At 40.7% G+C, this 16,195-nt stretch overlaps 1 protein-coding gene across 1 annotated transcript; it reads left to right on the top strand.

Moving 5' to 3' along the window:
• On the top strand, positions 1-16,144 carry LOC119379120 (V-type proton ATPase subunit B-like). The gene is given in 13 exon segments (XM_037648301.2): positions 1-252; positions 927-982; positions 1,568-1,666; positions 4,555-4,648; positions 4,714-4,791; positions 4,857-4,996; positions 5,065-5,148; positions 5,150-5,170; positions 5,368-5,465; positions 10,614-10,971; positions 11,046-11,150; positions 12,868-12,997; positions 15,520-16,144. Coding segments are annotated over 13 exon segments (1,500 nt in total). The 5' UTR covers positions 1-167; the 3' UTR covers positions 15,672-16,144.
• Positions 16,145-16,195: the final 51 nt, after the last annotated feature.

Below are 16,195 nucleotides of genomic sequence, written 5' to 3'. Positions count from 1 at the left end.
CTCGCCTACAACGATTTACAACAGGCGGCGCCCCTCCCTGAATGACGAAGCAGTCGCTGGGTTGGAGGGTATAGACTGCGGCCGAAGTGCCGTTTCTGAGCTGTGTGATAGTAACCAGTGCGTTGTTTGGAGTTAGCGTAGTCCGTTCGCCAAAAGCTACAACGAAAATGCCCGATGCAAAATCAGCTGTTGCCGCAAGCAGGGAGCACGCTCTAGCCGTCACAAGAGATTACATTTCTCAGCCACGGTTGGGTAAGCAGCTCACCAACAGTGCCTGTCGACTGCTTTAGGTTTTATTACATTGAAGTCTGCCAGGTTAGTGTACCTTGCCATAAATGTTGGAAGACTGTAATGAGAAATGTTTAATAGCATTTCCTTTTTACGAACCAGACAGTCTTCCGAGCCGCACTGCTTACGTACACTCAGCCGCAGCACAAATGTATGCTGTTGTTAGTCCAACGCCTACCGATTTGCTCAAGTATCGAGCCTACCGCGCTTTGATTTTGTGTGGAATAGATACTTCAGAGGTCAAAAGTCAGCTAAAAAACTCTTCGTAACCTACAGTCGTTCGCAGCAAACATTAGAGTAGCATTTGCAAAGTTTACAGCTAAAGCATTTGCACTGTGCCCATAGTCATGTGACTGCGGATATCATGTGCCTGCTCGCGGGATAACGCCCGTAATGCGATGCCACTTGCAGTTCGTGCGCGGTTTACGTATTCTGGCCTCGATTACTTCCTGGAATAATACTTTTGAACTAGATAGTAATAACTACCGCGCATGGTTGATATCTAACTTCTGGTGTTAACTGTTCTGGCTGGACTTTTGGTCCAATTTTGGCAGTTTAACTGTGCAGTTCACTGAAGTGCCTCTCGGGTCGGTAATTTTCTTGTAACAAGGCGCTTTCTTTTCTTTTTTTGCATCTAGTCTACAAGACCGTCTGTGGTGTCAACGGCCCCTTGGTCATTTTGGATGAAGTCAAGGTGATTCTATGCTTAATTGACGCACTGTGACTTGGTTAAACCCGGGCTAAACTAGCAGTTGTCGTGCGCAGCTTATTGTTATATATATATATATATATATATATATATATATATATATATATATATATATTATATATATTATATTTTGATGCTGGCATTACATTTCTGACTCCGAATATTGTTTCTGTATGTGCAACTTTTGCTGCACACTTAAAACTCGCATAGCGTGAAATAGTTTAGTAATGTCCCAGTTACCTTAAATATTCCTCATGTACTGTTCAGTTTCTGCCATCGCGAGAGAGGACACTATGTGGAACCACATAATTTTACATTGCTGTAATCATTACGTAAATATTGTGGACATGCTTCATTAAGTTAGATAAATGTGCTTGTTCTGCAGCACTTTTTTTTTATTACCTTAAAATCTGTTGTAACTCTTCTGTGGCAGTAGCTACTGAACAGAAATAGGTTACATTGCTGTCCCTGCGTATCGCCATTTGCTTTCAACATGTTCTTACTAGTACAGTGAAAAAAAATTCTTCTTGACAGCACTCCACCTCATGATCTTTTAACCTTTGTTTGCAGTTCCCAAAATATGCTGAAATTGTTCAATTGGTCCTTGCTGATGGTAGTGCCCGCACTGGACAGGTGCTGGAGGTCAGCGGGTCAAAAGCTGTTGTACAGGTATAAATCGTCATCTTTATTTTTGCCCATTTAATATGTTTGTTTTGCACTTAAATGATAGAGGCTTTTATGAAAGCACGCCTCCTTGCACACATTTTCCAGTTTCTCCTTTAAGTCAGTGCCATGTTGTTTTCTGAGGTGCATGTTGACTGTAGCAGTCAGTTTCATTTTTCCATTCCTGTCGCCCTTATTCGTTGGCTGAGCTGCCTTCACACTGCCATTTTTACCATCATTGACCACCTGATGTGATGGATAATTTTTCTGGCATCATTTCATGCTTTTCATTGAAAATTTCAGTTCCACCACATTCCTTGTATCTTCATAATCGTAGAAAGCATACAGCTGCACAACAGATTATGAATATTTAATTCTTCAGTGACAGCGACCACTAGGCTATAGGGCATGAACAATTGTGCATTCAGTGCCAGAATAGGATAATATTAAGGTAAATGGAGATGAAATAGTTACACAATGTGGCACTAGCAGGTCATAAGAAGAGTTGCCATTTAGTTGTTGTCCTTTGTATAAAAACAAAAAATACTGAATGCGTAAAGCGTTTAATGGAGCATTGCATGAAATGACCTTCTTGAGGTCATCTAGAGAGGTGCATTACTTGTTGAAGCTGCTAGAACTCGGTACCTGAACAATCACTGAATGAACTGCATTTGACAATTTTATGCATATTGTGGGACATCAAGCATGATAAACCACACAGCCCATTTTTCTTAAATCATGTGCAGTGTTGTAATCGGTTGCTAAAGGCTGTTAAATAATGGCCTAACATGTTGCATGCTTGTCGTTTCTTGTTCTTTAATATGATTAATTGTAAATGCCAGTTTGACACCAGCTGCCAGCTTTTTTTTTTTTTTCTGGAGGATGGTCGGTGAAGCTGTGCAGTTTTTTCCATCAGCACCAAGTTTAGTAAACATAACCGAAGTGTAAATTCCTATGACGCTTCAGTACACTTTGTATAAAGTGCTAAGGAAAGCAGTTCCTTGTCTTGCTGCTTCATGGCACTAAGCTGCTTAGTTCTGCAAGGTTAGCTCAAATTAAACATAATTTTTTTAATGGCCCCTGCAACGTGTCTTATAAAATGTATGGAATGTGTCTGCTATTATGTGCATCTACTGCTGAATATTTCTCTAATTCTAAATTATGGGCGCGCTAACTTCGTAGCTGTCGGCAACCAAGTTACTATGTCCTTGCTACCCCTCCCTCCTTTTCGTTGTTCAAATTACACTTCAATTGCACTGCCACACTCATAGGATTCCTGTTCACATTCCACCACTCATTGTCATGCTTTTGTATTCGAACAGCCTTGAGATTGAGTGGCACAGCCCTCTGGTGTGCCACTCTGTCTCCAAGGGCAGTGTCAGCGCAGTAGTTCATTCTCTACTATCAAACAGTGCCATAATGCACTTTTTTGGTAACAGTGTTGTGTGGTGACTAAACAAGTTTGCTTACCACATCAAAGAAGTTTCACTTTTTTTATGTGTGCTTGCATCCATGAGACTGGAAACAATTTCCTTTTTTCAAAAACTGTTTTTATAACCTCTGTCTCAAACATGTTATCAAACATGCAAAACAAGTCACTATACTACCATGTCGTCTGTTGTTTTATTACCATGTGGTGTTTGCCCCTTCAGTGTGGGTATTTCGTCAAGAAGCATTGTTGCACTTTGTTTCACTTGTAGATTTTGCTCAACTTCGATGACCAGCTGTACCGTTTTATCAGTACAGCCAAGTTATTATATACTGCAGCAAAGACTTTTAAATGTAATGATAATTATAATCATTAGCCTGCCAACTTTTTTTCACTGCAGGACAAAGGTATCTCCCAATTGCCTCTAATTTCCCCTGTCATGCTCTAGCTGATAACATTTTATGCCTTCAAATTTCTTAATTTCATCACTCCTCCTTATCCTTTGCCATCCTTGGCTGCACTTCCCATTTCTTGGTATCCATTCTATTAGTCTTAACTGTCCATTGGTTACCTGTCCTATGCATTATGTGGCTTGCGCAGGTCCATTTTTTTTCGCTTAATGTCAAATAAAATATCAGCTACCCCTGTTTGTTCTCTGATCCATTCTGCTGTCCAAATCTCTTAATATTGCACCTTTCATTTTCCGTTCCATGACGCACTACATGCTCCTTAAGATTCTCTCGAATTTCCTTATTATCATCCAAGTGTCTACCCAATTTGTTAGTGCTGACAAAATGCAATAATTGTGCACTTTCCACTTTAGGGACAGCGGTAAGTTTCCAGTCATGATTTGGGAATGTCAGCCATATGTGCTCCAGCCCATCTTTATTCTACAATGAATTTCCTTTATATGAGCAGGCTCCCCTGCCCTACTTTTAACTTTCCCAACCGAGGTCTTCAATAATTTTTTCACAGTTTGTCGCCATTATTGCTGAAGAGCACAATGTAATAGTAAAGGCAAGATTGGTGCTATGAAGATCTTCCAAGGAGTAGATAAATAGCAAGGTCTTGCTCTTTGCCATTCGACTTGCAATTGTCCATTCATCTTATCCACAGTTTCATCCTGAACTAATTTGGCTTAATGTACTGTACAGACGGGTTCACTGTTAAAGGGAACACTTGCGTTTCGGATATGTCCAGATTTTGCTCGCCTACAAAAGCATAATGGCTTAGATTTGCATAACACTACTGGTGGTTGACAGTTCCGAACCCTTATGATAGACTAGTAACGTGCACAAACAATGTTTCCACATCCACTAACCGTTAAGGGGCCAACAAAATGAGTTGCTCATTCGAGTGTTCCCTTTAACAGTGAACCGTACTGTACATTCCTTGTTTCATGAGCTAATAGTTGCACACGTAGGGGTGTGCTGATCCATTGGCATGTTTTTTTTTTTTTCTCCAGGTGTTTGAAGGCACATCCGGTATTGATGCCAAAAACACTGTCTGCGAATTCACTGGAGACATTTTACGAATCCCAGTGTCTGAGGACATGCTTGGTAAGTGCTTATTCTCTAGGCCTGGCTGAAAAGTGTTTCATTGTATCATGCTCATCTTGTTTTAGGCAGGGTATTCAATGGCTCCGGCAAACCTATCGACAAAGGTCCTCCAGTGTTGGCTGAAGACTTCCTCGATATCCAGGGTGAGGAGTTGTGATGTCATTCTCTGTTAACTTACTACTAAGAGCCAATTTCATTTTTTTTGCAGGCCAGCCTATCAACCCATGGTCTCGTATCTATCCGGAGGAAATGATTCAAACTGGGATCTCTGCCATTGATGTCATGAACAGTATTGCCCGTGGCCAGAAAATTCCAATCTTCTCTGCAGCTGGTCTTCCTCACAATGATGTATGTGTATTTGTAGTTGCACATGTATGGGCATAGATGCAGCTGCTGACCATTGGTGGTGCTTGCAGATTGCTGCCCAGATCTGTCGTCAAGGTGGCCTTGTGAAGGTTCCTGGGAAAAGTGTCCTCGATTCTTCAGAAGACAACTTTGCCTATTGTTTTCGCTGCGATGGGTGTAAGCATACCTACTGTTTAAGAGTTGGTTTATTTCGTAAAAATTGTATATCTGCAAGCTAAAATGCTGCCATTTTGCCACAGAGAATGCTTAGTGTGTCTATGTAGATTGGCTTGACTGTTTTGAGCCACTGTACTACTAGTCATTAGTAACGTATGTTATGCTTGTTGAACTGCAGGTAATCTGGTTCTTTACAGGTGAACATGGAAACTGCAAGATTTTTCAAGCTGGACTTTGAAGAAAATGGCTCCATGGAGAATGTGTGTCTGTTCCTGAACCTTGCAAATGACCCAACGTAAGACATTAAAAATATGCCGGGATGGCTGTTGTAGCCTAGTTCAGATATGTTGGCATGATTTTATTTGTTGGACTTCTCTGCATCGCTTGAGTGTGTGTTTGCTTTGATATGCCTATTTTCAAAGGCGCCTGAAAATATTCCTTGCATGCACATTTTGTTTGCGTCTATCAATTAAAAAAAAAAGCACTTGAATCTTGTGCACGAAAACTGAGCTCATGTATTCGGTCCACTACCTATGTGAAAGGCACGCCAGTACTCAAATTTTATGTGCCACTGCTGCCCCAACAGGCATACCTACGAAGTACTGTGAATAAAAGGCGCGCCTGTGAGCACAAGAGTGGTGCAGTGAAGTGATGGTTATTTCTTTCTGATAAAACTCTACATTTCATTAATTACTGGTTATGAGCTCAGTATGCAGCTTTAACTCCTGCTTATCTTGGTGAATAATTTTCTTTAGAATGCAATTCTCTGTTCCTGAATAACCTCTTCAGGCATGAATTATGATGGACTGTCTTCAAATGTCACATTCACATAATTCCAAGACACAATTGATATTACAATTCCAAGAAAGAAAATTAAGTAGTATGTTGTTTTGTGTGACTTTCAGTAATTAATCATGGCTAATTAATGTCAGTGATGAAATGATTTGTTCCAACCAGCCCAACTCGCAACTCTCTTGGATTAATTTTAATTAAATATTTTATTCTGCAGTAAGACATGTTCGTTTTTTTACATAAAAATAAAATCATAGGCTCGAAATGCATGTGGAATTCGTTTTTGGTTGTATTTGTTCGAGCAAAAAATAAAAAATAGTACTTTTGACTTTGGTGCCGGAACTCAGCACAGCGAATGACCTCTCGAACATCATATTGCCTTTGCCAAAGTGATCGGCTACTGTCAGATGCAGCACTTTGAGGTTAAGTCAAGACATATTGACTGTGCTGAAGGTTTAATTCATCCTATGCACAATGTATCATGCTCTTTCTTGGCCACTTGTCCAAAGAACTGGCAAAAATTTGTGTCCACAATTGTGGACATTGTGCCTCAAGGAATAAAATGAGGCAACTTGGAAAGCTCAGAATTGTGAGCTGTGTACAAGCAAGTCAAGTTTTGCACCTGATGTCTCTAATGCTTAAAATTTTTCTCTATTGTTACAAAGTTTGAGAAAATACTCAACGTGTTTGACAGCCTCAACATCGGAGCTCTATATTTGCATTGCTCTGGTTTAAGAAAAGTGTACAAAATATATCCTTAGTCTTTTCTGTCCTGTTCGTGCCTATGCCAACAAATGACATACATGAAAAAATACTGTCATTGTTGTAATTATGTAGCAATCGATGCTGTAGTCACAGTAGAAAATATTTGTTTTTGGCTCGGCAAGTAGTGCTTTGTTTCTATCAGTTTTAGACTTTTATGAGCGCCAATTATGTTGTGATGTTAAAGAGGCTGTGACGTTAATGGCTACAGTTAGTGATCGCATAGGTCAGGGGTCGGCAACCTTTTGAGTTGGAGGGCCAAGTTGCATGAAGCAGACACAGCGGGGGGGGGCCGCACGGTTAAACAGGGGGGGGGGGTCCTTGCAGGCAAAGAGAAAAATTTTGGTGAATTGTAATTGATAATAATGTAAAAAACGGGAATAGAAATCATGTTTATTTTCAGCACGCATGTCACAAGGTTACAATTTACAAACATAGATTACAAACAAAAACCCGATTTGAGGTCAAAACTGCCATGTCGGCCTTGAGGTAGGGAGTGACAAGGGAGGGTGAGGGTTTCTGACGTTGTGCCAGGGGCCGCATAATACTGCCACGTGGGCTGCAGGTTGCCGACACCTGACATAGGTCGAGAAATAGCTAATCCTTTATGATGTGCCAGTATCTGCTGGCCACATGTCTTGTGCAATGTCATTGCGATGGATGTCATTAGCATAAATGATTATTCGAAGGCTGGAATTTTTGAAGTTTCAAGATACTGGTATGAAAGCCATAAATGTGGAAATACCACTGCTTTGACTACTATATTAGTCTTTCAGTACTCTGCAAGAGGGCCCATGAGCTGAGATAATGAAGGCTACACTTCAGAAATTTCGTGTGCCTGTAAATGCCTAAATGTGTTCAATCGTAGCCTAATGGTGGCACACATCGAAGCAGTTGTTGGGATCACTGAACGCCAAGCCAATAGTTCAAGTGTAAGAACCACAACATAGGAAGGGTCGTAATGATGTCTGCACATAAGCAGCATAGCGTGTGACATCAGCTATCCATGCTGAACATAGCTGAAGTTCGCTGATGCTGAAGTCTATTCAGGGGCTGTCTGTCACTGAGCTACAGTTCTTTATGGATGCTAAGCAGAAAAAATGATGTTGCATGTATTAACAGATTACCCTTGTACAGTACCAAGTATGCCATTCTTACTGTGGAAAGTAGCTTAGTAAGCCAGTAAATGCACAAAAAGGAAAGACGGGTGGCAAGTCTAGCAACACCGGCTTGAAGTTTCCACGTTTATTTGCTTTGACTTTGATTAGGTGTCTACTGGGGCCGAACCATAATTATTTGTTGGTACAAATAGACTACTTTGAGCTCTGAAAGAGACAAAGGCTGAATATCTCATTTTTCAGAAAGTTTCACTAAGTCAACGTGGTCCAGGTACAAAAATATTTGAAAGCTGTGATGTCGCACTAATGTACAGAACCTGGACTTTCAGAAAAAAAATTCAAGAATGACAGTGTGTTCATTTTTTTCTTGTAATTATCAACTTAGTTACTGTGACATTAATGACAGTATAGCCTTCAAATAATATTTTATTAATGTGCACTGACTTACTAGTTCTCTTCAGTGTTCCTTTAACTTGCATATGTGGTCCTTGATAGGCCTGGTTGGTGGTAATTCATATCAGGTGACTGCATTACGTGGTACCAAAGACAAAACATTGCGTCTGATTACCCTTTGTCCATTTGTTATCACTTTGTGCAGTTTGCTGATGTGCTATAGCAAATTGACATCTGTTTTAGAATAACTGAGTGCTTGTATTCCATACTAATGACAACTTGCATGAAAAACACAAGGGATGAGATAAGTACACGAGACTGCACCCATCTCGTGTTCCTTTCTCGTCCCCAATGTCTTTCGCACAATTCGTCATTAACGTGTTTCAAACCATTATGCACTTGGGTTTAGTTGCAGATAAGATTCCTAGGTGGTAAAAATTAATACAGAATCACTCTCTACAGGGTTCCTCATAATTGCATTGTGGCGCTGGCATTTGAAAACTCCAGAATTTAAAATGTGGATGTGTGAAAAAGATGTTTAGCCTTAGCTGGCAACACACGAGTACATGACGCAAGGTACAAAATCTTATATATATTTGGAAAGAATTTTCTGAACAAGTTTGCCAGGGCTGAATGTTTGTAAAGAGGGCACAAAGCTGTTGCGTGTAGTAGCAAGGAGAGTGAGCAGGAAAAGCGACCTTGCTGGCAGAGAAGTGTGCATGACTAATTTAGCCTATAGTGCATCAAGTAAGACTTCTTCATGCATTTGATACTAAGCAGGATGAGGGGCAGGACTATTGCATAGATATCCCATAAGTTGGTTGCCATTTTAAGGTGGTGATGGTGCTACTCCATGAGCATATTATTGGTAAGATTGGGTTCATGCAGATACTTGCACGTTTGAGTAGTTCGAGTCATCAGCATTATGGGATGAAATTAGCATTAAATAGAGCAGCACACCTGGACTCTGCAAAAGCTGTTCTAATGCATAGCTGCAGGCTGTTTGCAGCACATACCAGCTATTTGTGAGGGACATAGAACTTTGACAATACTGCATTAGACAATAAATGTAGCTGTGACATACCTTTTGAACACAGGAGCTATGGATATACAACAGCATTGGCTAAAATCCACATTTAATCATTTGTCATTTATTGATTTTAGTCAAGTACATTATGGAACTCTCGTATATTTATTTATTTATTTTACTTTCAGGGCCAAGTGGCATTACAGAGGGGGGTGGATTACAGAAAATTCATTGAACAGGAAAAAAAAAAACAAAACAAAAAGCAGTGAATACAGTAGGATCATACAACTGAAACTGGTATAATACAGTGTTAGCTAATACATACAGTACTAACACATCACAGAACATAATTATACATTGTTAGCTAATACAAAAAAAAGCCTAATCATACAATGCTGGCTAATGCAGTACGGAACAAGTGATTATCACTTTGGAAACAATGTCACCGGGAAGTCTGTTCCCCTCCTTTGATGTACGTGGCAAGAATGAAGTGAAGAAAGTTTTCGTGTTACATGAAGGGATGCCTACTTTGTGATGGTGATCAATGCGGCGGGATATGTGCTGTGGGCGAAGAAGTAGCTGGTCGTGCAGGGATGAATGGTGATATACCTTGTGTAATAGAGTTAAACGAGAAACTTTTCTACGAGATGTTAGAGAAGGGAGTGCAAGGGAAGTTTTCATAGTTGTTATGCTCGCAGTTCTGTTGTAGTTAGACAATATAAAACGGAGTTATTCTGTACTAGTTCAAGGGAAGTTATTAAATTGTCGTAGCTGGGGTCCCACACGGCTGTTGCATATTCTAGCTTGGACCGTATTAGTGTTTTATAAAGCTGCAATTTTAAGCCACATGGAGCATTAGAAAAGTTACGTTGTAAATAACCAAGCATGCGGTTAGCATTGTTAATGTATTCAATATGTGGTGACCAGTTTAGATTAGAGGTGATGTGAACTCCAAGATATTTGTAAGAGTTAACAGAATCGAGAGGAATGTTATTGAGATAGTAAGGAGGAGAGGTTGTGGAAGTTCTGAATACACGCATGATTTTGCATTTTTTAATATTTAGGTCCATTAGCAAATTTTCACACCAGTTAGATGTAGCGTTAAGGTCAGATTGTAATACGTTGACGTCATTATCGTTAGTAATTTCCCGAAAAATAACACAGTCTGCAAAGAGATGAATGGTAGATGATGTAACAGATGAGAGATGAATATTCATTCCTAAATGAAAGTAATGTCAGACAAACTACTGTAATTGTGTTTTTTGCACTTTAAATGCCCATTGTAGCTAGACAGAGAAGTGCCTTTCTCATTTGTATACTTGCTCATTGTTATGGCCTTTTTACTTTTCAGTATTGAGAGGATCATCACACCACGTCTTGCCCTGACTACTGCCGAGTTTCTGGCCTACCAGTGTGAGAAGCACGTGCTGGTTATCCTCACAGACATGTCTTCATATGCAGAAGCTTTGCGAGAGGTATCTGCTGCCCGAGAAGAAGTCCCTGGTCGACGTGGCTTTCCAGGTTACATGTACACTGACTTGGCCACAATATATGAGCGGGCTGGACGTGTAGAGGGGCGCCATGGCTCCATCACACAGATTCCCATCTTAACAATGCCCAACGACGACATCACTCACCCCATACCCGACTTGACAGGCTACATCACAGAGGGTCAAGTGTACGTTGATCGGCAGTTACACAACCGGCAGGTCAGTGTGGTGCTTTCACCTGCTGTGCAATATCGGAATTCAGAGTGTGAAAGTGGCAATCTTTCCTTTTTTAGATCTATCCACCCATCAATGTGTTGCCATCACTGTCTCGACTTATGAAATCTGCCATCGGAGAAGGCATGACGAGGAAGGACCATGCTGATGTCTCTAACCAATTGGCAAGTGTTATTTTCACATTAGCCAACACTAGTTACTTTTACGTAATGTACAGGTGGCGTTCAAATGAAAAACTACGAAATGTCGTAACGACATGACCATTAGATGCCTATGCCGCTATGGGAAAATGTAGCGAGACATCTAGGGATGCGATTGGAGTCTCTGCCGTTGATCGGAGCATGCGGGGGCGCCCGCATGCGCAGTAGAGAGCAGAGGCTCTTATAAAGAGTGCCGTCCAATTGACGCGGCAGTGCAGGTGAGAACAGGATGGTGTTCACATTGCAAAATTCGATGATTGAGGAGTAGCAGGGGCATTAAATGATTTTCGACAGCGGACAGGTATTAAACCTACCACCATTCATCGCCTGCGATTTCCATGTGACGAACTCAAGGACACTGTGAAGGACAGGGTATCGTCATGGCCACAGGAATCCTGGGACAAGGAATCCTTCAGCTCGTCAGTGGGGTCATTGTGATCAGGAACATAGTCTATACTTTCAATAATATCTTCATTTATACCCACAGTGTCGTTTCGTACCTTTTCATTTGAACACCCTGTATATATTTTTGGAGATGGGTAAAAGTGCAATTTCGTTTTGTGAGATGGTATGGCCTGTGGAAGTACTTGTACTGTTTGTTCCATTTAAAATAAAGAATTGATTTACCATGTCTTGTGCTCAGTTATAAAGTACAAGGATATTGCAGTATGTGCTTCAAGTATTTGGTTTGATGGGACCCTATAGTGAAATAATGAATCGGTTTAGATTTATAAATTGTACCCCGAGAACTCTTGATGTCCTTAATTTCACCATCATAAGTTTGTTAATAGAGGATAAAATCAAGGTCTAAGTTTCATTTTTAAATTTTGCACCGAAATCTCCGTACGTGACGTCACGGATTTCAAAGTGTATTTTTCGTATTTCGGTGGCATTGGCTCAGTGAAATTTCCCGAAACTTGGTAGGTCAAGTTTATAACCCCCTCAGAGGACGATGTGATTCATTTTTACTGACTAGGAATTGCGTATGACCTAGCAGACGGCGTCAAAATCTGTCGCGACATTTGGTGTGGGAAATTGAAGGCGGCATCGCTACCCATATTTTCTTTTCGTGCATTTTCTCGCTTACCAAGAGTCTTCTCGTGGTAAGAGTGGTGTTTTCAGTATTGTGAAATTGTAATTTGCTAATACGCAAAATACCGTTTTCTTTTTAGTGTCCCTTTAATATAATGAGGACATCAATTAAAATTTTCTTGCAAGTTTTATAAATTGAAGTGGCTAGTTATGTAAATCAAAAGGTTTTTTTTTAAATGAGGTGTGATTACTAGACCAATTGCACATTGCACGAGAGTTATCTAGAACAGTATTTTTGCACTGTAACGATTCACTTTCTAAATGCCGGGGAAAGAAAAGAAAAATGTCTGTCATTGTTTGTGTGATGCCATCGCTGTCGTTGCACATAAGCCCTCATCACATGGACACAATACATCACCTGGTAACACCGTGTGCATCCACAAAGAAGGCTAGATAGCTAGCTACTCGCTGAAAACCTCTCGTAATGTTTTCATAATCTGCGTAATCCTTTTCTTCACAACCTGTGAAGTGTCGTGTGGAAAGTTGGAAAGATCTATGCAATGAATTGGGCAATGATTTTTGTCTAGTCTGTGTAGTTGAAAACAGGGTTCGAAGGTGATCTCCAAGTCTTGTTCATTCCTTTGTGCAGTATGCCTGCTATGCCATTGGGAAAGATGTACAAGCAATGAAGGCCGTTGTTGGAGAGGAAGCTCTGAGCGCCGAGGACTTGCTGTATCTGGAGTTCCTTACGAAATTCGAAAAGAACTTTATCTCCCAAGGTAAGAGTTCACATACAGCTGATGTTCAGGATAAGTATTCCTTGTTCACTAATGGAAGAATCATTTTTAGACATTATGGTGTGGGCTATCCTTTATTGTCGAAGGGCATGCGAACGTTTGCTGTGCACTTTGTGTGAAGCAACATGCTTTGTCATGAGCTTAGTTATTATAAGCTTCCGTTTTGCCTTCAAGCTATCCAAGTTCTGAGTACTAAACATGCTCACTAATATATATACATTGCCCTAACTGATGCAAGATCTTATACTGCTTGGTGGTACCTAGAGTTTCATCATTTACCGTCTCATCTTTAGTCTATTACATTGCCATTTATTCGTTAAACGTGCACAGTACTTAGAGTAGACCTTAGTAATTTATCATGCATACGAGCTTGCATGCTTTCAATAGCTCACTGAAAAAAAAACTCTCGGAGCTGGCTTACCCACAATGCCTTCGTGCAGGAGAGAAGCTCGCTTCCCTTACTTTTATTTTGTTAATGCCAGCATGCATATTGCAGCTGATATTGTGTGTGTGAAACTGCATTTACCATGGCACCAGGAAATCTGGCATGCAGTATGCACTGACATGCCGGATAGTCATGATTGATGCATCTAATAGAAGTGAAGAAGCTCCATATATTGCACAACAGGTGACTTCATCCAAGGTTGTAAGGCAAATTTCAAGCACCCTGTCAAAAGCAGTGCTAAAGTTGTCAGTGAAAATCAGTCTGAGGCAAGTAAAAGACCATTGAATGAACTGGAGGAGTAAACTTGCTCAATTGGAATTGGTTGGCCTTCTCCATCCTACCCTACATATATATAAAAAATTGTGTAAAGTGGATGCCAGACATTTTGACGGCACCTGTCTGGTTGGACTAAATAAAAAGTTAATGTCTCCAATTAAAACATGATATTTGATATGCCCGACATTTCTGGGCCCCCTTGACCCCTAGAAGCTAGAGCTGTGTGAAAAGCAAAATTTTGGGTGCGAAGCGAATTTGAATATTGAAGTGTGAGTGCGAATCGAATCGAATATTTTTCGAATATTTCTCGAATATTTCTAAATATTTTTCTAATACGAAGCGAAATTGCAGAAAAAAAAAGTTAGAGAGGATTCCTAAGCATATCCTTATGCAACATGAAAGCGTTTCTTTTTGCTAGGTTGATGAAGCACTGGCGGGGTGGTGTTTCATAGTTGTCTTATCAAGAATGAGCCAATGTAGAGGCCGAATTGTATTTATGTACATGATTTGGTGCAACCAGAGTGTTGCCGACAACACTTTACACAGTGATAGGCAAAGATGCCATTTCCTCAACCTCTCTTCCTCTTTCAACTTCTGTGGAAGCCCAACTGATGTGGCGGACAAGGGTGTGCTCTCTTCAAGTCCGAAGTTCCAAATCTGCCTCATAGACGTCGATATATAAGAACGTCTGACACTTTGGATGCTAAAAAGCTTCGGCGTTCGATTTTTCGGACTTCCTGCCCAATTTCAGGCCCAAAACAGCATATTGAGCCCCCAACTCTGCCACATCTTTCATCTCCATGTTCGAACCAGCGTTTTCTTGAGTTAATACATTTGCGACCGTAGCGGAGCTTGAAAGGCAGCTTTGCCGCAATACGGTGGTGTGAGGTGAAGCATATTGAAAATCTAGGGACCACTTTCCAATCGGACGTTGACTGTGCTCTTGGCAAAGTTTCGACTGTAACTGGAGCTTGAAAGGCAGCTTTGCCGCAATACCGGGGTGTGATGAGGTGAAGCATATTGAAAATCTGAAGGGGCCACTTTCAATCGGACGTTGACTGTATTTGTTTTTGGGAAGTTCGAATAGTTCGAATAGTAAAATTTCAGTGCGAATCGAATCGAATAGCAAAAACTATTCGAAAAATATTCGAAATTTCGAATATTCGCACATCCCTACTAGAAGCAGTAGAGTTGGCCCCAAAACATTGAGTTCTACCTTTTGTTTAGAGATGGTAATTTCTTTGAAAGTGTGTATTTTTGTTCATGTAAAAGTTCTCAACATGGTAAGCCTCGTGATCATTTAGTGTGTGCTGATTGATTTCTTTTTCAGACTGTTCCCTTCATAAAATCAGCCTACAAGGAAGGAGCCATTCAGTGAAACTAAGAAAAGCAGAAGTCAATTGAAATTTTTATTTTTAAGGAAAGAAATTCTGATCTTTTTTAGCTAATTAAAATGATAGGGAAAGAAAAGCCAACATGCTACCAGTGTAGTCCACGCTATAAAACTGCCTGCAAGATCAGCTTTGCTGGCTGCATCCTGGTTTGTGTTTGCTTTTAAGGAGTGACACACTTAATCAAAGGAAGAACCTTGCCATTGTTGTCAGGCTTTCAAAGACTGTGTCAAGTTTTTTAAAAATGTAATTGAACAGCATTGCATTCTCAAGAGCCAGTAAATATTGGCCACCATGCAGCCGAAAGTACACTGGCTGTGCAGCTGTCTCTGTAGCAAAATCATTTAGCCTTTTTGCACTTTTTGACAGTAACCTCGTCTGTACATGTGCAGGAAGCTACGAAAACAGAACAATCTTTGAGTCTCTGGACATTGGATGGCAGTTGCTGCGCATATTCCCCAAGGAGATGCTGAAGCGAATTCCCCAGTCACTGCTGCAGGAATTTTACCCGCGTGATGGAAGACAAGGCACCGATTCCAAGTAGTCAAGTTGGCTGCACTCTCCAGTCATCTGGGGCCGGCCCAGTCTTCACCTTGCATTCCAGATCTGGAAATCAGTGTATTCCTCTCTCCCCCACCTTCACTCTGGCACAGCAGCTTTGCTGGTCAGGACCCTGTAATGTAGTGAATGTGTATACTTGTACACTTGTTTCATTCAGCTGTTGTAAGATGGTGCTCATGTCAGTTATTATGTAGATGTTAAGTGCTGAGCAGCAGTGTGTTGCAGAATGCTTGGTGTAAAAGCTAGCAGGCGTAGCAATAACTTTCGTTTTCTTTGTCCATCATAGGCTGCATCTTAGTGTCGTGATCACTGCCACCAGCAGCATTTTGCTTGTTGTGTTGCACACAGAGAACAAGAGTCACTCGATGCACAGTGGCTTTCAATAGTCAAGGAGGCTGGCACCAGTGTTTTATTTAAATGTTTTCAGCTGATGGTGAATAAACAAGTTGAAAAGACGTTTCTTTTTTTTTACGTTCCTGCATGTTGCAACGATGAATGTGCATTATC

This window comes from Rhipicephalus sanguineus, chromosome 1 (genome assembly GCF_013339695.2).
Source record: "Rhipicephalus sanguineus isolate Rsan-2018 chromosome 1, BIME_Rsan_1.4, whole genome shotgun sequence".
Classification (NCBI taxonomy): Eukaryota; Metazoa; Arthropoda; class Arachnida; order Ixodida; family Ixodidae; genus Rhipicephalus; species Rhipicephalus sanguineus.
The sequence above is the reverse complement of the archived record's forward strand: the minus strand, read 5'-3'. Positions and strand labels throughout refer to the sequence as shown.